This window comes from Lethenteron reissneri, chromosome 22 (assembly GCF_015708825.2).
Source record: "Lethenteron reissneri isolate LAM-NWPU_2019-01 chromosome 22, ASM1570882v1, whole genome shotgun sequence".
Lineage (NCBI taxonomy): Eukaryota > Metazoa > Chordata > Hyperoartia > Petromyzontiformes > Petromyzontidae > Lethenteron > Lethenteron reissneri.
Window position 1 is genome coordinate 729,381 of NC_083800.1, and position 23,287 is coordinate 752,667.

The 23,287-nt window shown below is 60.7% G+C and overlaps 1 protein-coding gene across 3 annotated transcripts; it reads left to right on the forward strand.

The window, feature by feature from the left end:
* Window positions 1–3,092: 3,092 nt before the first annotated feature.
* On the forward strand, window positions 3,093–22,737 carry LOC133345457 (semaphorin-4C-like). Of its 3 annotated transcripts, XM_061556200.1 has the most exons (17): window positions 3,093–3,739; window positions 4,368–4,495; window positions 6,877–6,925; window positions 8,098–8,287; window positions 8,618–8,784; window positions 13,209–13,271; window positions 13,539–13,634; window positions 14,780–14,879; window positions 16,808–16,924; window positions 17,362–17,501; window positions 17,938–18,116; window positions 18,438–18,582; window positions 18,713–18,941; window positions 19,868–19,989; window positions 20,392–20,549; window positions 20,735–20,793; window positions 21,032–22,737. In XM_061556200.1, exons 4-17 carry the CDS (start codon window positions 8,164–8,166, stop codon window positions 21,946–21,948), a joined length of 2,616 nt encoding a protein of 871 aa, XP_061412184.1. In that variant the 5' UTR covers window positions 3,093–3,739; window positions 4,368–4,495; window positions 6,877–6,925; window positions 8,098–8,163; the 3' UTR covers window positions 21,949–22,737. The 3 variants fall into 3 exon arrangements, with proteins under 3 accessions (XP_061412184.1, XP_061412186.1, XP_061412185.1); XM_061556202.1 differs by lacking the exons at window positions 3,093–3,739; window positions 4,368–4,495 and adding an exon at window positions 5,272–5,426; XM_061556201.1 differs by lacking the exons at window positions 3,093–3,739; window positions 4,368–4,495 and adding an exon at window positions 5,648–5,891.
* Window positions 22,738–23,287: the final 550 nt, after the last annotated feature.

Genomic DNA, 23,287 nt, shown 5'->3' on the forward strand with positions numbered 1-23,287 from the left:
GGAGACCCATTTCACTCCATCAAACACGGCTCTCACTGCGGCTACGTCGGAGATACCGAGACGCTGCTGCAAGAATTGGAACTCCAAGGAAATTGTGTCACTGCCCTTCTGTGTGGCCTCGGAGAAGAGCGGTGCAGTGTGCAACACCGGAGTGTTGATGTGCTGTCTCATATCGATAGTTTAATTGTTGTTTATGTTTGTGATTGTTTAAAACAAAATCTTTGTGATGTTCACGTCGGGCGTTGCGGCGTGACGACGGGCGATGTTCACCAGCTCGGGAGGCCACGGGAGTGGAGAGGACTCGGGGCAGTGCCGCCGGTGTTGATTTCACTATCGGCGTGGTTCACGTGAGAGCTGGCGCTCCTCCACACTGGGGCGCTCCTTCATACTGGGGCGCTCCACACTGGGACCCTCCGTACTGGGACCCTCCACACTGGGACCCTCCACACTGGGGCCCTCCACACTGGGGAGCTCCACACTGGGACCCTCCTCACTGGGACCCTCCGCACTGGGACTCTCCGCACTGGGGCCCTCCACACTGGGGCCCTCCACACTGGGGTGCTCCACACTGGGACCCTCCACACTGGGGCCCTCCACACTGGGACGCTCCACACTGGGGCGCTCCACACTGGGGAGCTCCACACTGGGGCGCTCCACACTGGGGAGCTCCACATTGGGGAGCTGCGCACTGGGGCGCAGGCCTCCGTCCACAGTGAAGGGGGAGGAAGGCGAGTGTGGATATCTCGAGCGCCTCCCCATGCTGTTCCCGTGTTCTTGTGTTGCTGTTGGCTCACCCGAGGTGGTGGGGCTCTGTGAGCGTCCAGTCCAGGGTACCTGTGATATGCGTAATGAATTTAAATAAAAATGTTTTATCTATTGTTTTAACCGTTGCAAAAGTGGAGTGAGGGAAACATTGACGTCGACTCGGGGTGATTATTGCACGAGCGTAGTGGTGGCGAGCGTAGCGGTGGTGGTGGCAAGCGCAGCGGTGGCGAGCGTAGCGGTGGTGGTGGCAAGCGCAGTGATAGCGGTGGCGAGCATGGTGGTGGCGAGTGTAGCGGTGGTGGTGGCGAGCGTGGCGGTGGCGAGCGTGGCGGTGGCGAAGGTGGCGGTGGCGGTGGCGAGCGTGGTGGTGGCGAGCGTGGCGGTGGCGAGCGTGGCGGTGGCGAAGGTGGCGAGCGTGGCGGTGGCGAAGGTGGCGAGCGTGGCGGTGGCGAGCGTGGCGGTGGCGGTGGCGAGCGTGGTGGTGGCGAGCGTGGCGGTGGCGAGCGTGGTGGTGGCGAGTGTGGTGGTGGCGAGCGTGGTGGTGGTGAGCGCTGCGACCATTCACCCTTGTGGAACTCAGCAGGCATCGCCGCCATCCATGACCAACAATCACCTGGGGTGGATTGAGCCCGTGGTGACAGTATGCCATTGACAGTCTGTACCAAGTACTACTCGTGGCCTCTCTAGGTGTGTTAGTATGCTTCTGTAAGGACAGTGCGGGGCCTCGTGGCCGTAAATAGATGAGTCCAGGCAGGGCCAGGTGGGGTAACTGGGTGAGGAGTCAACGCGGGGGGTAGAGACGGAACCCCGGGGGGTGTGAGAGTGAGGCAGATGAGAGAGTTCGGGAAAAGGGGCCTGGCAGAGCCGAGGGGAAACAAAAGGCGGAGCGGAGCTCGGGGCTCGGGGCTGCTGTGAGGACTCGGGGTCCGGAGCGTCGTCGCTGTCGTCGCTGGGGATCGCCCTCATCGTCTTGGAAGGCTGGGGAAGAAGTTCTACATCGACGGCTCCGATACATGTGTAGCAGCGACAAAGTCGTCACCCAGTTGTGTAGAGTCAGCCTGCGTCCAGCTGGTAACGTGTCATCGAGTCGGGTGAACTGTAATATTTAATATAAACTCGCCTATAACCCATATTCTTTGGGTCTTTCGGTAAAGTCAACGTGGATGGGTTCAAATTCATAAAAATTAAATAAACACTTTATTAATTTGAATCTATCTACGTGAATATCAATTCCTGTAGTCACGAAAGCTTGAAGAGTCAAGACAATATTGGCTCATCAGTAATATTGTATATATAGCTTAAGCAAGACAGCGTCTCTGAGTGCTACATTACACTTTTAATGCATCAATTCTTAAGTCGGGGATTTGTATTTGCCATCAGCCATCCCGAAAATTGCTGTTTGCTGATGATGTTCTGATTTGGACCGAGACGTATTTTGCAGTCCGCGTAATGGCCACCAATACGTGGACTACGTATTGGTGGCCAATACGTGTACACGGACGAGGATCTGTCTCTTAAAGCTCTTCTCGACTGCTCGTCATCTTCTCGCCCCTCCACTCCTTCCCATCCCTCCTCTACCCCTTCGTGACCCCCCAGTTCCCTCTATCGCTGTCACTCATTCCTCAATCCTTGTCGCACGCCTTTGAAACTAAAATAACTTCCGATTATCCTCGCAGCGACTTTTGGCTCCCCATCGAACAAAGACGGCAACTGCATCACTACGCGCTTTGAGATTCGCTTCTGCGGCCGTCTGGAACGCTCTTCCGATATTAGGAAGCCACTAGAGCTATTCACTTTTAAATCATCTAGATTGAAAACTACTTTATTTGAAATAGCTTGTTGTTTAGCTCGTCCTTCCCCCGCACCTCCGATTAGCACGGTTGGCTACGTACGGTGCGAAAGAAGTTCAACATGATATGCTGTCACCGTGGTGCAAGCTCCGTCAAGCGCCCCGAGTGAAGGCGCTCTTTGAATATTACTTCGATTACGGGCCGAGGAGACCCCCTCGTGACCCTCCCGGGTTGCGGCGAGCCTCTCGCTCGCCCGCTCCGCACTCGCGATGGCCGATGCCGTCGTGGAGGAGACGAAGCCAATGGAGCTGCTGGGAGGGGCGGGGTCGAGCGCCGTCCTTTGGACTCTGCCCTTTGCCTGGGAGAGACCCGCGTCGAGGTTCAATGGGGGAACGAGGTCACGTGCGCTGTGGTGTTAGTGGGTGTTGTGGCGGTGATGCTCAGCGCGGTAATGGTGATGGTGGTGTTAGAGGCGGTAGTGATCCCAGGGATCGCTGTGGTGTGGGGGTGGAGGGGGACCTCTCCCGCACCTTCCACGTGGACCCTCTGAGTCACAGTGAGGTCAAGACAAACAGCAGCAGCAGCATCATCGGCATCCGCTCATGCAGCGGGGGGAGGACGTCATGTCTGGCGGGTGACGTGGTCTGGTTCCTCTGCGTCACCCGGGCACTTTGAACCCTCCACCGACTCGCACAGGCGACAAGTCAACGCCCTCGTCTGGTGTGCAGGAGGTCGTGGCTTCGATCCCGACCCTGGCGTCTGTTTATTTGGAGTTCGCGAGTGCTCCCCGTGATCACGTGTACTTTTCTCCGAGTCCTCCAGTTTTTCTATCCACATTTATACACGTGCTTTTGAAGTATTTGACTGCTATACAATTTCCACGTGATAAGCCACTTCGTTGAGCTATCGTTTGTGGCCAGGTCGCTTCTGAAAAAGCGCTAGATAGCTTAGCGGGAGAGTTGTAGGCGTGGGGAGGCCCTCTTCCAGCAGTGGATTGTCAACAAGGGCCCGACACAAACACGAACTGCGGTTAGACGTGTCCCCAGGTGTGTGGTTAGGTGTGCCCGTGAGACGACAACACAAGGGCCCCCTAACAACAGTGAACTTTCCTTTGTGTTTCACCAAGAAATGAATTGGGGTTGGAGCTTCCGCGGATTTCTCTGCCGTGCGTGACAGACAAAGAGGTGAGTGGGTGGGCGGGACGGGGGGCGGTGACGTAATGGGTGGGTGCGGGGGAGACTTGGGTCGAGTTCACAGGTGACTTGGTGTCTGAACCTGCGGCGCAATAATGGCAGGCGATGTTCAGGGGCTCGCTGCCAATGTGGAGGGGGGCTGCTGCTGCTGCTGCTCGCCACGACGCAGACGTATCTGGCTCTGTGGCGCAGACACCCGCCGGCACCTCGCGTCCCTTCCTTCGTCTGTCCCCACTCGGAAAAAAAAAATCATGTTTAGCACATCCCATCAGCCACGCGGTCTTGCGCGAGTGGCTATTGACGCAGAGCCGTTGGTTCGACGCAGAACAAACTTTCTGCCGGTTTCGACACCCAGCGTCTCAGCAGGCAGCGTCACGCTTCGCCTGAACCTTTGCTGGTGAACTGCCAGCTCATTTCTGACAGATGTCCATGAATAAGGATCCTAGTTCGACACAAAGCTCTACACGCCACACAACACAGAATAATAATAATCAGCAGCAGCATTGTCGTGGTGAACGTGACCAGACCGATCGATCCACAGCCCCGTGGCGAATCTCTCCACATGCAAAATCAGTCGCCCCCCTCTCCCCTCCCCCTCCCTCCCCTCCCACACCTCCAGGAGGTGACGCGCACGGCGTCTTCGGCCCCTCACCTGAGTGTCGGTGCGAACTCGCCCCGCCCTGCAGCGCCACGCGAACTCGGCACTCACTCGTCAACACGCAGCTCTCATACCCAGTGGACTTACAGGTGAGCAACACTCGCACGTACACACACACTCACTCGCACGTACACACACTCTCACTCGCACGTACACACACACTCACTCGCACGTACACACACTCACTCTCACTCGCACGTACACACACACACACTCGCACGTACACACACTCACTCGCACACTCACTCGCACACTCACTCGCACGTACACACACACTCACTCGCACGTACACACACACTCACTCGCACGTACACACACTCACTCGCACACTCACTCGCACACTCACTCGCACGTACACACACACTCGCACACTCACTCGCACGTACACACACTCACTCGTACGTACACACACTCTCACTCGCACGTACACACACACTCACTCGCACGTACACACACACTCACTCTCACTCGCACGTACACACACACACACTCGCACGTACACACACTCACTCGCACACTCACTCGCACGTACACACACTCACTCGCACACTCACTCGCACGTACACACACTCACTCGCACACTCACTCGCACGTACACACACTCACTCGCACACTCACTCGCACGTACACACACTCACTCGTACGTACACACACTCTCACTCGCACGTACACACACTCTCACTCGCACGTACACACACACTCACTCGCACGTACACACACACTCACTCGCACGTACACACACTCTCACTCGCACGTACACACACTCTCACTCACACGTACACACACACACACTCGTACGTACACACACTCGCACGTACACACACTCGCACGTACACACACACACACTCGTACGTACACACACTCACTCGCACACTCACTCGCACGTACACACACACACTCGCACGTACACACACTCGCACGTACACACACTCGCACGTACACACACTCACTCGCACACTCACTCGCTCTCGTCCACTCACTCGCTCTGAGCGGCAACTCTCATACCAGGTGAACTTCCAGGTAAACAACTCTTGCACCCACAAACTCGCACGCACGCTCTGTCACGCAACTCTCACGTAAACACTCTCACAATCACACATCTCACGTGACCACACTCGCTTCGCCTCGTAGACTCACGTAACAACACCCTCATTCGCTGACCTGTACATTCACGCGAAACACTCTCAGTCGTACACGCTCTCTCACGTAAACACTCACGGTATTCACTCACACTCATTTACAGCCACACTCCTTCACACGCGAACACTCTCACACACTCACACTCTCTCACACTCTCACCGTCACACTCGCACCGCCACGCGGAAATGTGACCGCAGGCGAACTCACAAACACGGATGTTCACCACAGCGATGCTGATGAGTGTTCTGTTTGAGGCTGAGTCAACCTACGGGGACGTCCAGGACCGGTTCAGATAATCGTCACTGGTGATGTTGGCCGTGAGCGGGAATCGAACTCGGGTCGCGGGTTCGTAGCACAGCGCCACCGATCAAAACTACGGGGAAATCTATATCGAGACACACACAGACACGTACACACAGACACGTACATACACACAGACACGTACACACGCACACACACACACAGACACGTACACACAGACACACACAGACACGCACACACCAGACACAACAACCGCCATTCGCCACTAAGTGGCGGTGCCGTCACCACGACGCTTGTGCCAGGCCATGTGCACCTTGAGGCCACGTGAAGTGTCGAACGCCCGCTGGCAGGTGCCACGGGTCGACTGACTGAGATGACCGCAGACACACACAGACACGCACACAGACACGTACACACAGACACGCACACATACACGTACACATAGACACGTACACATAGACACGTCAACACAGACACGCACACAGACACGTACAGACACGTACACATGCACACAGACACGCACACAGACACACACACAGACACACACTGCATCACCTTTATTCCAGGTGTGCGCACTCTCACGCTCAGTCTTTCCACTCTCACTCTCTCACTCTCTCACGCACTCTCACACTCTCACACACTCTCACACTCTGTCACTCTATCTCACTCTCTCACACTCTCTCTCACTCTCACTCTCTCACACTCTCACGCACTCTCATACTCTGTCACTCTATCTCACTCTCTCACACTCTCTCTCACTCTCTCACACTCTGTCACTCTATCTCACTCTCTCTCACTCTCACGCACTCTCACACTCTGTCACTCTATCTCACTCTCTCTCACTCTCTCACACTCTCACTCTCTCACACTCTCACACTCTCACTCTCTCACACTCTCTTTCTCACACTCTCTCACACACTCTCTCCCACACTCACACTCTCTCACACTCTCTCTCTCTCACACTCTCTCACTCTCTCACGCTCTCTCACTCTCTCACGCTCTCTCACTCTCTCACACACTCTCTCACTCTCACACACACTCTCTCACATTCTCTCACACTCTCACGCAGGTGTGACCTGATACAGGTGAAGCCCAGAGAACAGACGCAGGAACCCAGGGTACGTGGAGTGATGATCGTGGTTGATGTTCATGACGATAATGATTGGTGAAGGATGATGATGATGTTTATGATCATGTTTATGATCATGTTTATGATGATGGTAAACACAATGACGAGGTGGATGAGGCTATGGCGCTATTGACAACAATGGGGAGGTGTGGCAATGTCACGCGCATACACAGACACACAGACACACAGACACACACACATGCACACACACAGACACATACACACACACAGACACACACACACACAGACACGCACAGACACACACACAGACACACACACACACACACAGACACACACAGACACACACACAGACACGCACAGATACGCACAGACACACACACACACAGACACACACAGACACACAGACACCTTTACACCTTGCACTCAATCCCTCACCCTAACACTGGTCATGGTCACGACGTGAACTCGGAACGCCGCGTCCGCTCGCCCAGAGAGAGAGAGAGCGGGGGAGAGGGAGGGCGAGATGGAGAGAGAGGGGGAGAGAGAGCGGGGGAGAGGGAGGGAGAGATGGAGTGAGAGGGGGAGAGAGAGCGGGGGAGAGGGAGGGAGAGATGGAGAGAGCGGGGGAGAGGGAGGGAGAGATGGAGAGAGAGGGGGAGGGAGAGATGGAGAGAGAGAGGGAGAGATGGAGAGAGCGGGGGAGAGAGAGAGCGAGAGAGTGAGCGAGAGAGCGAGCGAGCGAGCGAGGGCTACATAAAGCCCCGTTAAAAAAAAAATTACGAAATGATGAACGAAACAAAGTGCCGAATACACCGAGCATCTTCTTGTTTCCACTGATCGTAAAAAAAAGAGAGAGAGAGCGGGGGGGGGAGGGAGGATCACTCAGAGGCGCCTCACCGCCGCCACGCGTGCGGGACCACTCGCCCCCTGACCCCTAACCCCATAGCCCTACTCACACTCGTCACCCGATTGTTACGCATGACCTCTAACCCAATACCTCCAGCCCCGAACCCCATACCCTGACCCTACTCCTACCCATCACCCTAACATCTAACGCTTTAACCCTAACCATGGCCCTGACGCTAATCTTGACCCTAACACTCACCGGACCTCGGGTGAGTCGAGTCGCGTGTAGTTGCGTGACCACTGAGTTCCATCTCCTCGGGTTGCGTCCTCTCATCCCCTCGTCCTGTGCCGCAGACACTCCCCACTCCTCTCGCCACCGCGTTCCTCTCGGCGGGGGTTCGACTGGGACCCCGGCTCCACATGGGGTCTCACGGCGGGCCCCTCCTCCTCTCGCTCATTCTTCTCGCGGCCGTGGCGGCCGTGGCGGCCCTGGGTTCGGAGTTCAACTTCACTGCTGGACCTCGCGTGTCTGTTCCTCAGAGAGGTGAGAAGCGTGACCCCCACTACCCGTGACCGCCCCCACCCGTGACCCCCCCCACCCGTGACCCACTACCCGTGACCCCCACTACCCGTGACTCCCCCCTCACTCCGGCCTCCTCGTGTCGTGCACAACTCTCAACAATCATCCCTCCGGTACCACGTTTTCGGGGAAGTCAATAGCGCTTTCAACTATGGATGAACTCGTCCCGGTCACAGCAATGTGGAATTTCCATCACTAGCTCAGAGATGTAGGACATCACTTTGACTTGATTATTTTAACTTCTCCACCCTCCCTCCCCCTATTCTCCTCCGCTGTCCCCCCCCCCCTCACCAGAACTGAAGGGGGTCCTCGTGTGGACTGACCTCTCCGTGGAGGAGAACGCCTCCACTGCGGGGAGTTCCTCGCAGCTGCTCGAGTTGGAGGGGCTGCTGCTGCTGGGCGGGCGGGACGCGATACACGTGCTCGACGCGAGCAACGTGAGCCGCCCCGTGGCTCCGCCGGTGCGTGCTCCCCCCCACAGTCACGTGCTCCCCCACACAGCCACGTGCTCCCCCACACAGCCACGTGCTCCCCCACACAGTCACGTGCTCCCCCACACAGCCACGTGCTCCCCCACACAGCCACGTGCTCCCCCACACAGCCACGTGCTCCCCCACACAGCCACGTGCTCCCCCACACAGTCACGTGCTCCCCCACACAGCCACGTGCTCCCCCACACAGTCACGTGCTCCCCCACACAGTCACGTGCTCCCCCACACAGTCACGTGCTCCCCCACACAGCCACGTGCTCCCCCACACAGCCACGTGCTCCCCCACACAGTCGCGTGCTCCCCCACACAGTCGCGTGCTCCCCCACACAGCCGCGTGCTCCCCCACACAGCCGCGTGCTCCCCCACACAGCCACGTGCTCCCCCACACAGTCGCGTGCTCCCCCACACAGTCGCGTGCTCCCCCACACAGCCACGTGCTCCCCCACGCAGTCACGTGCACCCCCACACAGCCACGTGCACCCCATACACAGCCACGTGCACCCCCACACAGCCACGTGCTCCCCCACACAGCCACGTGCTCCCCCACACAGTCACGTGCTCCCCCACACAGCCACGTGCTCCCCCACACAGCCACGTGCACCCCCACACAGCCACGTGCTCCCCCACACAGCCACGTGCTCCCCCACACAGTCACGTGCTCCCCCACACAGCCACGTGCTCCCCCACACAGCCACGTGCTCCCTCACACAGCCACGTGCTCCCCCACACAGCCACGTGCTCCCTCACACAGCCACGTGCTCCCCCACACAGTCACGTGCACCCCCACACAGCCACGTGCTCCCCCACACAGCCACGTGCACCCCCACACAGCCACGTGCTCCCCCACACAGCCACGTGCTCCCCCACACAGTCACGTGCTCCCCCACACAGCCACGTGCTCCCCCACACAGCCACGTGCTCCCTCACACAGCCACGTGCTCCCCCACACAGTCACGTGCTCCCCCACACAGCCACGTGCTCCCCCACACAGCCACGTGCTCCCCCACACAGCCACGTGCACCCCCCCCCCACACCCCCACCGTTCTCTGTTTGGATTGAGTGGAGCGAGGTGATTTGTACCAAGAGGCGAGGCGGGTGGGGGGAGGGTGAGAGACGGCGGCGGCGATGGGAGAGGTGAGGGTCGAAGCAGAGAGAGCGGTGAGGTGACCTGCGGTGAGGTGGAAGTGAGGTGGTGGGTGAGTGGGTGAGGGGGTGAGTGAGTGAGGGGGTGAGTGAGTGAATAGGTTGGTGAGTGGGTGAGGGGGTGAGTGAGTGAGTTGTTGTGACCTGGAGGAGGCTCCTGAAGGACGCTACTGGGCAGTTGGAGGCAGTCGCCCTCCAACAACAACGGAGGGCGGAGGAGCGACACTCGCAACAACAAGCAGAGCACCGGGTGGCTAAAGCACAGCAAGTTGGCACAGTAGGGGGGCACAGGTGGTGCATCAACCAGTCGTCTCGGTCAGTCGACCCGTGGCACCTGGGTCTGCCCCGTGACCTCTTTGCCATTGGGGGTTCGACACTTCACGTGGCCTCAAGGTGCACCTAGCCTGGCACACGCGCCGTGATGACGTCACCGCCACTTAGTGGCGAATAGCGGTTGTTGTTGTGACCTGCGGTGTGGTGGTGGACGAGACGAAATTGTTCCGTCTGGTCGACCCGAGTCTTCAGGACGGGTGGAGGAATCGGTGAGTAAAGTTCAGGTGAGGCAGTCACCACAAGCCGTAGCAGCGCTAGAAGAGGGACAGGGAGGGGACTGGCCGCCGGCGAGTGGCTGGGTGGTGTCCAGCTGAGTGGCTGGGTGGTGTCCGCTGAGTGGCTGGGTGGTGTCCGCTGAGTGGCTGGGTGGTGTCCACTGAGTGACTGGGTGGTGTCCGCTGAGTGGCTGGGTGGTGTCCGCTGAGTGGCTGGGTGGTGTCCGCTGAGTGGCTGGGTGGTGTCCACTGAGTGGCTGGGTGGTGTCCGCTGAGTGGCTGGGTGGTGTCCGCTGAGTGGCTGGGTGGTGTCCACTGAGTGGCTGGGTGGTGTCCGCTGAGTGACTGGGTGGTGTCCGCTGAGTGGCTGTGTGGTGTCCGCTGAGTGGCTGTGTGGTGTCCGCTGAGTGGCTGGGTGGTGTCCGCTGAGTGGCTGGGTGGTGTCCACTGAGTGGCTGGGTGGTGTCCGCTGAGTGGCTGGGTGGTGTCCACTGAGGGGCTGGGTGGTGTCCGCTGAGTGGCTGGGTGGTGTCCGCTGAGTGGCTGGGTGGTGTCCGCTGAGTGGCTGGGTGGTGTCCACTGAGTGGCTGGGTGGTGTCCGCTGAGTGGCTGGGTGGTGTCCGCTGAGTGGCTGGGTGGTGTCCGCTGAGTGGCTGGGTGGTGTCCGCTGAGTGGCTGGGTGGTGTCCCACTGAGGGGCTGGGTGGTGTCCACTGAGTGGCTGGGTGGTGTCCGCTGAGTGGCTGGGTGGTGTCCGCTGAGTGGCTGGGTGGTGTCCGCTGAGTGGCTGGGTGGTGTCCGCTGAGTGACTGGTGGTGTCCGCTGAGTGGCTGTGTGGTGTCCGCTGAGTGGCTGTGTGGTGTCCGCTGAGTGGCTGGGTGGTGTCCGCTGAGTGGCTGGGTGGTGTCCACTGAGTGGCTGGGTGGTGTCCGCTGAGTGGCTGGGTGGTGTCCACTGAGGGGCTGGGTGGTGTCCGCTGAGTGGCTGGGTGGTGTCCGCTGAGTGGCTGGGTGGTGTCCGCTGAGTGGCTGGGTGGTGTCCGCTGAGTGGCTGGGTGGTGTCCGCTGAGGGGCTGGGTGGTGTCCACTGAGTGGCTGGGTGGTGTCCACTGAGTGGCTGGGTGGTGTCCACTGAGTGGCTGGGTGGTGTCCGCTGAGTGGCTGGGTGGTGTCCACTGAGGGGCTGGGTGGTGTCCGCTGAGTGGCTGGGTGGTGTCCGCTGAGTGGCTGGGTGGTGTCCGCTGAGTGGCTGGGTGGTGTCCGCTGAGTGGCTGGGTGGTGTCCACTGAGTGGCTGGGTGGTGTCCACTGAGTGGCTGGGTGGTGTCCACTGAGGGGCTGGGTGGTGTCCGCTGAGTGGCTGGGTGGTGTCCGCTGAGTGGCTGGGTGGTGTCCGCTGAGTGGCTGGGTGGTGTCCGCTGAGTGGCTGGGTGGTGTCCGCTGAGTGGCTGGGTGGTGTCCACTGAGTGGCTGGGTGGTGTCCACTGAGTGGCTGGGTGGTGTCCACTGAGGGGCTGGGTGGTGTCCGCTGAGTGGCTGGGTGGTGTCCGCTGAGTGGCTGGGTGGTGTCCGCTGAGTGGCTGGGTGGTGTCCACTGAGTGGCTGGGTGGTGTCCACTGAGTGGCTGGGTGGTGTCCGCTGAGTGGCTGGGTGGTGTCCACTGAGGGGCTGGGTGGTGTCCACTGAGTGGCTGGGTGGTGTCCACTGAGGGGCTGGGTGGTGTCCGCTGAGTGGCTGGGTGGTGTCCGCTGAGTGGCTGGGTGGTGTCCACTGAGTGGCTGGGTGGTGTCCGCTGAGTGGCTGGGTGGTGTCCGCTGAGTGACTGGTGGTGTCCGCTGAGTGGCTGTGTGGTGTCCGCTGAGTGGCTGTGTGGTGTCCGCTGAGTGGCTGGGTGGTGTCCGCTGAGTGGCTGGGTGGTGTCCACTGAGTGGCTGGGTGGTGTCCGCTGAGTGGCTGGGTGGTGTCCACTGAGGGGCTGGGTGGTGTCCGCTGAGTGGCTGGGTGGTGTCCGCTGAGTGGCTGGGTGGTGTCCGCTGAGTGGCTGGGTGGTGTCCACTGAGTGGCTGGGTGGTGTCCGCTGAGGGGCTGGGTGGTGTCCACTGAGTGGCTGGGTGGTGTCCACTGAGTGGCTGGGTGGTGTCCACTGAGTGGCTGGGTGGTGTCCGCTGAGTGGCTGGGTGGTGTCCACTGAGGGGCTGGGTGGTGTCCGCTGAGTGGCTGGGTGGTGTCCGCTGAGTGGCTGGGTGGTGTCCACTGAGTGGCTGGGTGATGTCCGCTGAGTGGCTGGGTGGTGTCCACTGAGTGGCTGGGTGGTGTCCGCTGAGTGGCTGGGTGGTGTCCGCTGAGTGGCTGGGTGGTGTCCACTGAGTGGCTGGGTGGTGTCCGCTGAGTGGCTGGGTGGTGTCCGCTGAGTGGCTGGGTGGTGTCCGCTGAGTGGCTGGGTGGTGTCCGCTGAGTGGCTGGGTGGTGTCCGCTGAGTGGCTGGGTGGTGTCCGCTGAGTGGCTGGGTGGTGTCCGCTGAGTGGCTGGGTGGTGTCCGCTGAGTGGCTGGGTGGTGTCCGCTGAGTGGCTGGGTGGTGTCCGCTGAGGGGCTGGGTGGTGTCCGCTGAGTGGCTGGGTGGTGTCCGCTGAGTGGCTGGGTGGTGTCCGCTGAGTGGCTGGGTGGTGTCCGCTGAGTGGCTGGGTGGTGTCCGCGTGTCTCCACAGATCGTCTGGGCTCCGTCGCTGTCCGAAAAATCTGAATGCTCCAGCAAGGGACCCATGATGGAGGTCAGGCTCATGGTCTGGGTCATGGTCTGGGTCAGGGTCATGAGGAAGGGAGGGAGTGAGGGAGGGAGGGACCCACGCAATGGGATCTGGGGCCCTGATGCGGCCCAGCGGTCGCGCGTTTGCCGCTCGTTGCACAGAGGCTGCCGGGTCGATGTCGGCAGCTTACGCTGGCCACTAGTGCGCGGTGCGGCGATGTCGCTGCTGCTGCTGATGATTTTGATGCTGCTGCTGATTTTGATGCTGCTGCTGCTGCCGCTGTGTCGCCAGGAGTGTGCAAACTACATCCGCGTGCTGCACCGGCTCAATGACTCCCACCTCTTCACGTGCGGCACACACGCCTTCAACCCGCAGTGCGCCTACATCGTGAGTCAACATCATCACCATCGTGACCATCACCAGCATTACCAACTTCACCATCACCAGCATTACCAACTTCACCATCACCAGCATTAACAACATCATCATCACCATCACCAGCATTACCCACATCATCACCATCGTGACCATCACCAGCATTACCAACTTCACCATCACCAGCATTAACAACATCACCATCACCAGCATTAACAACATCATCATCACCATCACCAGCATTACCCACATCATCACCATCGTGACCATCACCAGCATTAACAACTTCATCACCAGCATTAACAACATCACCATCACCAGCATTAACAACATCATCATCACCATCACCAGCATTACCCACATCATCACCATCGTGACCATCACCAGCATTACCAACTTCACCATCACCAGCACTAACAACATCACCATCACCAGCATTAACAACATCATCATCACCATCACCAGCATTACCAACATCATCACCATCATGACAATCACCATCATTACCAACATCATCATGACTATCACCATCATTACCAACATCATTACCAACATCATTATGACCATCACCAGCATTACCAACAGCATCACCATCATCATCATTAACAACAATACAATCTTCGCTAACACCATCAACATCATCACTACTCTGATTAGCACGCTTGGCTACGTATGGTGTGAAAGAAGTTCATCAGTACTAGATTCAAAATCGTCACCATCACTGCAATTCGCAGTGCTCATGCATCGTAAGTCCCATCATCATCATCCACATCATCACCGTTGACAACACGAATCTACGTGTGTACCCTGTGTGTGTGTGTACCCCTGCCCCCGTGTACTCATGTGTGTGTACCCCTGTGTGTGTGTGTACCCTGTGTGTGTGTACCCCTGTGTGTGTGTACCCCTGTGTGTGTGTACTCCTGTGTGTGTGTGTACCCTGTGTGTGTGTACCCCTGTGTGTGTGTGTACCCTGTGTGTGTGTACCCCTGTGTGTGTGTGTACCCCTGTGTGTGTGTGTGTACCCTGTGTGTGTGTACCCCTGTGTGTGTGTACCCTGTGTGTGCGTACTCTGTGTGTGTGTACCCTGAGTATGTACCGTGTGTGTGTGTGTACCCCTGTGTGTGTACCCCGGTCCCTGTGTCCCCGTGGCCCCACAGCGCACCACCCCCAGGCCCCTGCAGCTCCTCCCGGCGATGGAGGCAGGACGCGGGCGCTGCCCCTACAGCCGGAGCCAGGGGGCAGCCTCCGTGGTGCTGGGTGAGTGGGGCAGGTGGGGAGTGAGTGGTGGTGGTGGTGGTGCTGAGTGGGGCAGGTGGGGAGTGAGTGACACAGGTGGTGCTGAGTGGGGCAGGTAGGGAGTGAGTGACACAGGTGGTGCTGAGTGGGGCAGGTGGAGAGTGAGTGGTGGTGGTGCTGAGTGGGGCAGGTGGAGAGTGAGTGGTGGTGCTGGTGGTGCTGGTGCCCGCAGCGAGTCGTGGTTGCGGTGCGGGGTGGGGCTGGCGAGTTGAACCCGGGTTTAGTGTCTCTGCGGTCAATCGTGGCGAGCGGGAACTTGCCCGCCGAGTTCCTGCGTGTGTCACTGCTCGCATACCACCCGTGCGCACCACCACACGTGTCTACAACCACACGTGTGGTGGTGCACACGTGTGGTGGTACACACGTGTCTGTGGTGCACACGTGTGGTGGTGCACGGGTGGTGGTACACACGTGTCTGTGGTGCACACGTGACTGTGGTGCACACGTGGGTGGTGCACACGTGTGGTTGTGCACACGTGTGGTTGTGCACACGTGTGCACCACAGTCACGTGTCTACCACCACACGTGTATGTAGTGCACACGTGGGTGGTACACACGTGTGGTGGTACACACGTGTGTACCACCACACGTGCGGGTGTTCGTGTTGACGCAGGGTGCTGGGCTGGTGGGAAGTGCCCGGGGCCCCCGGACCCCCCCCCCTCCCCCCGGAGTTTTGGGTTTCACCGTGCGGGGGCGGGGGGCGGGGCTACCCCCAGGCCCCGTCTCCCCCCGCCGCTCTTCTCAGCACGCGCTCGGCGCTTCCGCGGATTTCTCCGGGCGAGTGAAGGAGGTGGGGGCTATACGGGGTGGGGGCTGTGCGGGTGGGGGCTGTGCGGGGTGGGGGCTGTGCGGGGTGGGGGCTGTGCGGGGTGGGGGCTGTGCGGGGTGGGGGCTGTACGGGGTGGGGGCTGTGCGGGGTGGGGGCTGTGCGGGGTGGGGGCTGTGCGGGGTGGGGGCTGTGCGGGGTGGGGGCTGTGCGGGGTGGGGGCTGTGCGGGGTGGGGGCTGTGCGGGGTGGGGGCTGTGCGGGGTGGGGGCTGTGCGGGGTGGGGGCTGTGCGGGGTGGGGGCTGTGCGGGGTGGGGGCTGTGCGGGGTGGGGGCTGTGCGGGGTGGGGGCTGTGCGGGGTGGGGGCTGTGCGGGGTGGGGGCTGTGCGGGGTGGGGGCTGTGCGGGGTGGGGGCTGTGCGGGGTGGGGGCTGTGCGGGGTGGGGGCTGTGCGGGGTGGGGGCTGTACGGGGTTGTTTGTCCGACTGCAGCGCGCAGGTGTGAGAGTCTCACTGTACCTGGAGGGGGAGGGGGGGACTCGATTCCGATGATGGTGAATGGCATGTTGATGGTGAGGGTGGTGAATGGCATGTTGATGGTGTTGATGTTGGTGATGGTTGTGTTGATGTAAAAGTTGTTATTGTCAAAGCCAGCGCTCGTGTCTGAGTCACCGTGCGCTCCCTCTCTGTGTGTTGACCTCCCGCCCTCATACCAGCAGACCTCACTCACTCACCTCACTCTTTCACTTCCACCCCCTCTCCCCCTCATCTCTCCCTTCTATTTTAGCTGCAATGCCTGCTTTCCTCACCTCTCTCACATCACCTCACCTCACATCACCTCGCTCACCTCACTCACCTCACTCACCCGTGTGTCTCCTGCCCTCTCCTATCGTTCTCCCATCACCTCAAACCGCTTCCACCCTCACCTGCATCCCTCTCCCCTCTAACCCTCCCTCACCTGCGCTCCCCTCCCTCCCTCCCTCACCTGCGCTCCCCTCCCTCCAATCTCTCCTTCCCTCATCCAAATATCACCCTCACCTGTGCTGATTTCCTCCCTCCTTGCCTCGCCTCCCTCACCTGTGTTCCCCCCTCACCCGTGTTCCTCTCCCCTCCCTCACCTGTCAGATGGTGAGATCTACACCGCCACGTCCAACAACTTCCTGAGCACCGAGTACGTGGTGGCGCGCTCCCTCGGGGGGCGGACTCCCCTCAAGACGGAACTTCTCAACGACTGGCTCAGCCGTGAGAGACGCTCGCAACAAAGACAAAGATCCCCCAGCTGTAGAGCCCTTGACAGGCCCGCGGCGCCCACCCACTCGCACTCCGCCGACACGGAGAGCGAGTGGGTGGGCATGGCCAGCACCACGCCCGGCCGCCTTTGTCTCCCCAGTGCCGATGTTTTAACTTTTAAGGCCGAGCCGACCTGGCCGAGAATGAAACTCGCGGGTTCGTGGCGCGGTGTGCTAACCACCGCACCGCCGCTCCCTGCAACACGCACACACAAACACACCCACCGTGACCCACCGTGACGCCTGACCCATCACCCCCTCGCCCATCGTCATCCTTGACCCCTACCTGTGACCGCCGAAACTAGCCCTTGATCCTCGTGACCCCGATGGCATTAAGGTGACCCCTGACTCCCGCGTGCCCTGACCCCGTGACCTGGTCAACCCCGTCAGATCCGGACTTCGTGTTCCTGGGCGCGGTGCGGGAGAGTGAGGATAGCGAGGATGGCGATGACGACAAGGTGTACATCTTCTTCAGCGAGAGGGACAGGGACACGAGGGCCATGGTGGCCAGCGTGGCACGCGTGTGCAAGGTGTGTACCACGTGTGTGCGCACACATGTGCGTACGTGCAATGTGTGTGCGCCTATGGAGGAGGCTCGTGAAGGACGCTACTGGTCAGTTGAAGTCAGTCGCCCTCTAACAACAACGGAGAGCGGAGGAGTGACGCTCACAACAACGAGCAGAGCGCCGGGTTGATAATAGTAGGGGGCACAGCTGGTGCATCTACGACTCATCTTAGTCAACCCATGTCACCTGGGTCTGTCACGGGCCTTCGACACTTCACGTGGCCTCAAAATGCACCTGGCTTGGCACAGGCGCACGTAGTGGCGAATGGCAGCTGTTGTTGTGCGTGACCGTGCGTGTGTGTGTGACTGTGTGTGCATGTACGAGTCATTCTACCAAAACCTGCGGACCCTGTATGGTTGACCCTGACGCCCTCCTCTCCCGCACTCCCTCCTCTCGGCAGGGAGACCTCGGGGGGCTGAAGGCCCTGCAGAAGCGGTGGTCGTCCTTCCTCAAGGCCCGCGTGGAGTGCACGCTGCCCGGCTCGCTCGGGCCGCTGCAGAAAATCCGCTCTGTGTTTTACCATCAGGCCGGGCCGTCGTGGCGCGACGGCCTCTTCTACGGAGTCTTTGAGTCCCAGGGGTGAGGCTTTGGGAGCAGAGGCGGGGGGCGGGGGGCGGGGAGCGGGGCCGGGGGGTACCTCTGGCCATTTGTAGTCGTGCAAAGGGCGCCACTATCCTCGGTCACGGGATGGATCGGCTGTCCGTCAGCAAGACCCGGACGCAGATTTAGCGCAGGAGGTTCCAGGATCACGGCGCCTCCACTCCTCCGCAATGTTCACCGGAACAGCGCCGAGGTTGTCCCGGAGGTTCTCTTACACTGACAGCGATGACACTCGGATGGATCTCGCTTGTGGTGACGTGTACCCGCTGTGTTCCCCGTGGTGCGGTGTGCGGTGCCCAGGCCGTGGGGCCCCATCTCGGCGCTGTGCCCGCTCCCCGTGTCGCGCCTACGTGACGTATTCCAAGGCCCGTACCGCGAGTTCCACTCCGACAGCATGTGCTGGAGTGCCCGCAGCACCAACATCCCCTCCCCACGACCCGGATCGGTGAGACACGAGGGGGAGGGTGGAAGGAGCAGTGGGGGGGGGGGGGGGGGGTGCACGGGGGGAGAAGGGGAACGCACGGCGAGGGCACGGGGGACACACGGTGAGGTATATGCTGCGCGTGCGTGCGTAGTGCATCACGAACGCCATGCGCGCGCGGGGGATCAAGAACTCCACGGACCTGCCCGAGCAGACCTTGACCTTTGCCCTGGAGCACCCCCTCATGGCGCAGGCGGTGACCCCGGGGGGGGGCGCGGGCCCCATCCTCGTGGCCCCCCCCGGGCTGCGCTACACGCAGGTGGCGCTGCTTCGGGTGCTGGACGCTAACGGCGCCCCCCGCGACCTCGTCTACCTGGGCACAGGTGAGCCCCCCCCCACCACAGCCCCGCGATCTACAACCACAGCGCTTCCCCCCCCCAACCTCAATTCCTCAATTCACGCAGCCAAGGAAGGGGCGGTGGTGCTGGGTAGGGTTGGTGGATCACCACACATGCGTTGTGAAACTCCCTCCACGTGGGCGTCCAGGAGGTGCAGTACCCTGGCTCTCCAGAAGAAGGCGGTACAGCAAGCGGACTAATCGGCATCTGTGTCCATCTGTACGGTGATAGAGCGTTGCCCCCTCACTCAAGGCGTGGGTTATCTCCGGGTACTCCGGTTCCCTCCTACACAAATAAATATTAATTCGCTGAAAACATCTTAAAATAAAATGCAAAGCAGGAGCAGAGTGGCTCTGCTCGGTTAATAAGTACATTAACATAAGATGGAAAGATCGTGATGATGACAAAAATGACGATGTAGTGATGAAGGGGATGATAATGGTAACAATGAGAATGATTTTTGGGGATCATGTCAGCTGACAGAACGGTGATTACATTGGTGATGATAGACAAAGTGATGACGATGGTGATGTGTGGATCTGTTTCCGATAATGATGACGTCAGATCACAGGATTATGGTTGTCTGATGGCTTGATGATGATGTGACATCAGACACAAAGATGATAATGTGATGCTGATGCTAATGACAATGCTAATGATGATGGTGGTGGTGATGATGATGGCGATGATGGCAATGATGATGGTTGTGGTGATGATAGCGATGATGGTGATGATGATGGTGGTGATGACGATGATGATGATGGCGGTGATGATGATGGTGGTGATGATGGCGATGATGGCGATGATGATGGCGATGGTGGTGATGGCGGTGATGATGGTGGTGTCGATGATGATGGCGATGGTGGTGATGGCGGTGATGATGGTGGCGGTGATGATGATGACGATGTCAGACTCAGGGCTGCTGCACAAGGCTCTGCTGGGTCCCCCGGGGCAGCCGGCCCACGTCATCGAGGAGCTGCACCTCTTCAGTGACCCACAGCCAATCAGCAGCCTGCAGATCTCGCACGACAAGGTGGGCGCCAGGGGGTGCGGGCAGAGAGAGGGGCTCAGGGTCACTTGGCCAGTGTGAGTGTGAGGGTGAGGGCGAGTGTTAGTGTTAGGGTGAGGGTGAGTGTTAGGGTGCGTGTCAGTGTTAGGGTGAGGGTGAGTGTTAGTGTGAGGGTGAGTGTTACTGTTAGGGTGAGTGTTAGTGTTAGGGTGAGTGTTAGTGTTAGGGTGAGTGTTAGTGTTAGGGTGAGTGTCAGTGTTAGGGTGAGTGTTAGTGTGAGTGTTAGTGTTAGGGTGAGGGTGAGTGTTAGGGTGAGTGTTAGGGTGAGTGTCAGTGTTAGGGTGAGGGTGAGTGTCAGTGTGGTGGGGAGCGTCGTGATCGCCGTGGCCCCGACCAACGCCGCACCCCTCCTGTCCCCCTCCCCAGACGCGGCTCTTCGTGGGGAGCGGGCACGCGGTGGCACAGGTGGCGCTGGGGGGCGCCGCGTGCGGGCGCTACCCCTCGTGCGCCGACTGCGTTCTCGCGCGTGACCCCACGTGCGCATGGGACGCTAAATGGGGCTGTGTGGGGGTGCTGGACAACGGGTGAGAACATGCGACCCCCACCCCCGGATCCCCCGCGCAGCGCTACGCACCCCACAGTGCCGCCTGCACCCACACGCGCCATCTCAAGGAGCGGACGTCGTGGTAATCAGTTTTTTGTGTGGTTCATTCGCGCGTGATTCCTTCGCGAGTGATTCCGTCGCGTGTCGTTCCTTTGCGTGTGACAGAGGATACCGCATCCAAGATGTGGAGAACGGGGACGTGGGGGAGTGCGCCGAGAAACAGGGTGAGCACCACCGCCACCCCTCACCACAGCTCACCACACAGAACACCTCACCAAACATCTCGCCATTCACCACACACCTCATCACGCACCTCGGCGCCACACTACCCCACGCTACTCCACCAGGCCACCGCACCACGGGGTGATGCACGGCGCTTCGTCTCGCGGCACCGACAACATCGCAAAGCTGAACGCGAACGAGCCACTCATGTGCCCAATCGGCCCTCTCCCCCGTACGCAGCCACCCCCACCGTGACCCCGGTGCTGGCCGCTCTCGGGGGCAGCGCGTTCCTGCCCTGCCCGATGCCCTCGGCTCACGCCCACGCCCGCTGGCTCCACGAGGGGCGCCAGCTGCGGCGGCCGCCGCCCTCCGAGGCCCCGGCCTGGCGGGCCCTGCCGGACGGCCTCCTGCTGCTGGCGCTGGGCCGCGAGCGCTCCGGCGTGTACGAGTGCTCCGCCCTGGAGCGCCGCTCGCACCGCGCCGTCGCCGCCTTCTCTCTGACCGTCTCCGACGACGCCCTGAATCTCTGCCGCCCCGAGGGATCCCGCTCGGCGTTAGCCGGCGGCGGCGCGTGGAAAAGCTGGGTCGTCCCGATCGCGGCGGCGGCGGCGACGGCGGCGACGGTGGCGGCGGCGGCGGTGGCAGTGCGAAGGTGGAAGAGGAGCAGGAGGGTGACGATCGGCGAGAGCGGCGGCGGCGGGGGGGGCCGCTCGTACCGGCCGCACCGACGGCGGCGCGAGCAGCGGCAGTCGCGCGTGCCGCTGGTGGGCAGCGAGGACGTGGCGCTGCTGGCCTCGTACCGCGCCTCGCTGCGCCACTCCGCCGCCCCACAGTTCGCCGGCGCCGAGCCGCCGCCGGACGGGAGCCGCGCCAACGGGGAGCTCCGCGCCAACGGGGAGCTCCGTGCCAATGGGGAGCTCCGCGCCAAGCGTCGTCCGCCGGTGGCGCTTCCGCTGCCTCCCCCGCCGCTGCCCCCCCCGCCGCCGCCGGCCATCCCGTACCGCGAGCGGCTGGTGAAGGTGTCGCCGCGGCACGGCGGGAGCGGGAGGCTGAGCATCGTGGCGGGGAGGGCTCACGAGAGCGCCCCCCCCCCGCTGACGCACTACGGCAGCGGGGAGGAGGTCACGGGCGACGGGGGGCAAGAGTCCACCGTGTGAGCCGGGCCGGACTCGACTCAACAGATCTGGCACGTGGCCGAGGGATGAGCAGGGCCGGACCGGATATTTTCTGGGCCACTGCTGGAGTGGAGTTGGTCGCACGCGACGAGCCACGGCCAACGTGAGAGGTGCTGTGGATGTGGTGTGCCGGATGCAACAATATGTGCAGGTCGCCAACCCGGACAGACCCGGTGGATAGCTAAGCCTTGGGAATGAGAGATACGTTATTGTGGTTGTTATTGTGGTTGGTGTTGTTGAGTGCGAGGTGGGGTGTGCATTCCTGTGGCTCTGCCCATACACTCCCAGAGTTTTATTCAACCTGGTGGGGATCCCCATTGGGTCTACTTGGCCTGAAATGAGTCCGATTGGTGCTAGTAGTGGTCATGAAACCGTCAAAGCCGGAGAGACAAAGGCGGCTAGGCATGCGTGGCCATTCCGACCTTTCCACCTCGCCCACCACCACGTCCGCTCTGCGTTTGCCTTAATCGGCGGCTCGCTAACCCGCACTCGATTTGCATGCGGCTCAATCTCCCGGAATGCACCTTTTAGTGCTTGGACGTGAAACTGCCTGGGAGTCACAGATGCTATAGGCTCGGGCTCCGAGGTGGGCAGGTGATGGCAGTACGGAAATGTATTCTTGGATCCATATGTGCGGAGTTTCGAACGGTGGAGGTGGTCTCGCCAGAGCGAGGCCTGCCGGGCGGGTAGCCCGCGGGCGAGTGGCGACTCGCCCCGCGCTCCTCCTCTTCCACCACCACGGGGGGGTGAGCAGGGGGGCGGGGGGAGGGAGATACAAGGAGGTGGGGGCGGGTCTAGGTTGAGGGGGAGGGGGGTTGTGGGGAGGGGGGTTGTGGGGTGGGTGGTTGTGGGGAGGGGGGTTGTGGGGAGGGGGGTTGTGCGGAGGGGGGGTGTGGGGAGGGGGGTTGTGGGGTGGGCCACGCTTTCATCTCTCGGAGAACAAAGCGCGATCTGTTGCTGTGAGCGGCGACTCGGTGACAGAGAGAAGGGAGGGGAGGGAGGGAGGTGAGTGGGGGAGGGAGGTGAGGGAGGGAGGTGAGGGAGGGAGGTGAGGGAGGGAGGTGTGGGAGAGAGGTGTGGGAGAGAGGTGAGGGAGGGAGGGAGGGAGGTGAGCGATGTGGAGTGCGAGGGGCAGGGATGACGATGTGGGGTGGTGAGTGATGAGGTGTGTGATGTTGACGAGGTGAGTGATGAGGTGAGTGATGGTAACGAGGTGAGTGATGAGGTGAGTGATGGTGATGAGGTTGTGTGATGTTGACGAGGTGAGTGATGAGGTGAGTGATGGTAACGAGGTGAGTGATGAGGTGAGTGATGAGGTTGT

Bases quoted from the DNA above. Each gene is read 5' to 3' on its own strand.
- LOC133345457 (XM_061556200.1), top strand. From the start codon at position 8,164: ATGGGGTCTCACGGCGGGCCCCTCCTCCTCTCGCTCATTCTTCTCGCG. The intron at 16,925-17,361 runs GTGAGAGACGCT...CAACCCCGTCAG, and splicing joins TCTCAACGACTGGCTCAGCC to ATCCGGACTTCGTGTTCCTG. The intron at 18,117-18,437 runs GTGAGGCTTTGG...TGCGGTGCCCAG, and splicing joins GGAGTCTTTGAGTCCCAGGG to GCCGTGGGGCCCCATCTCGG.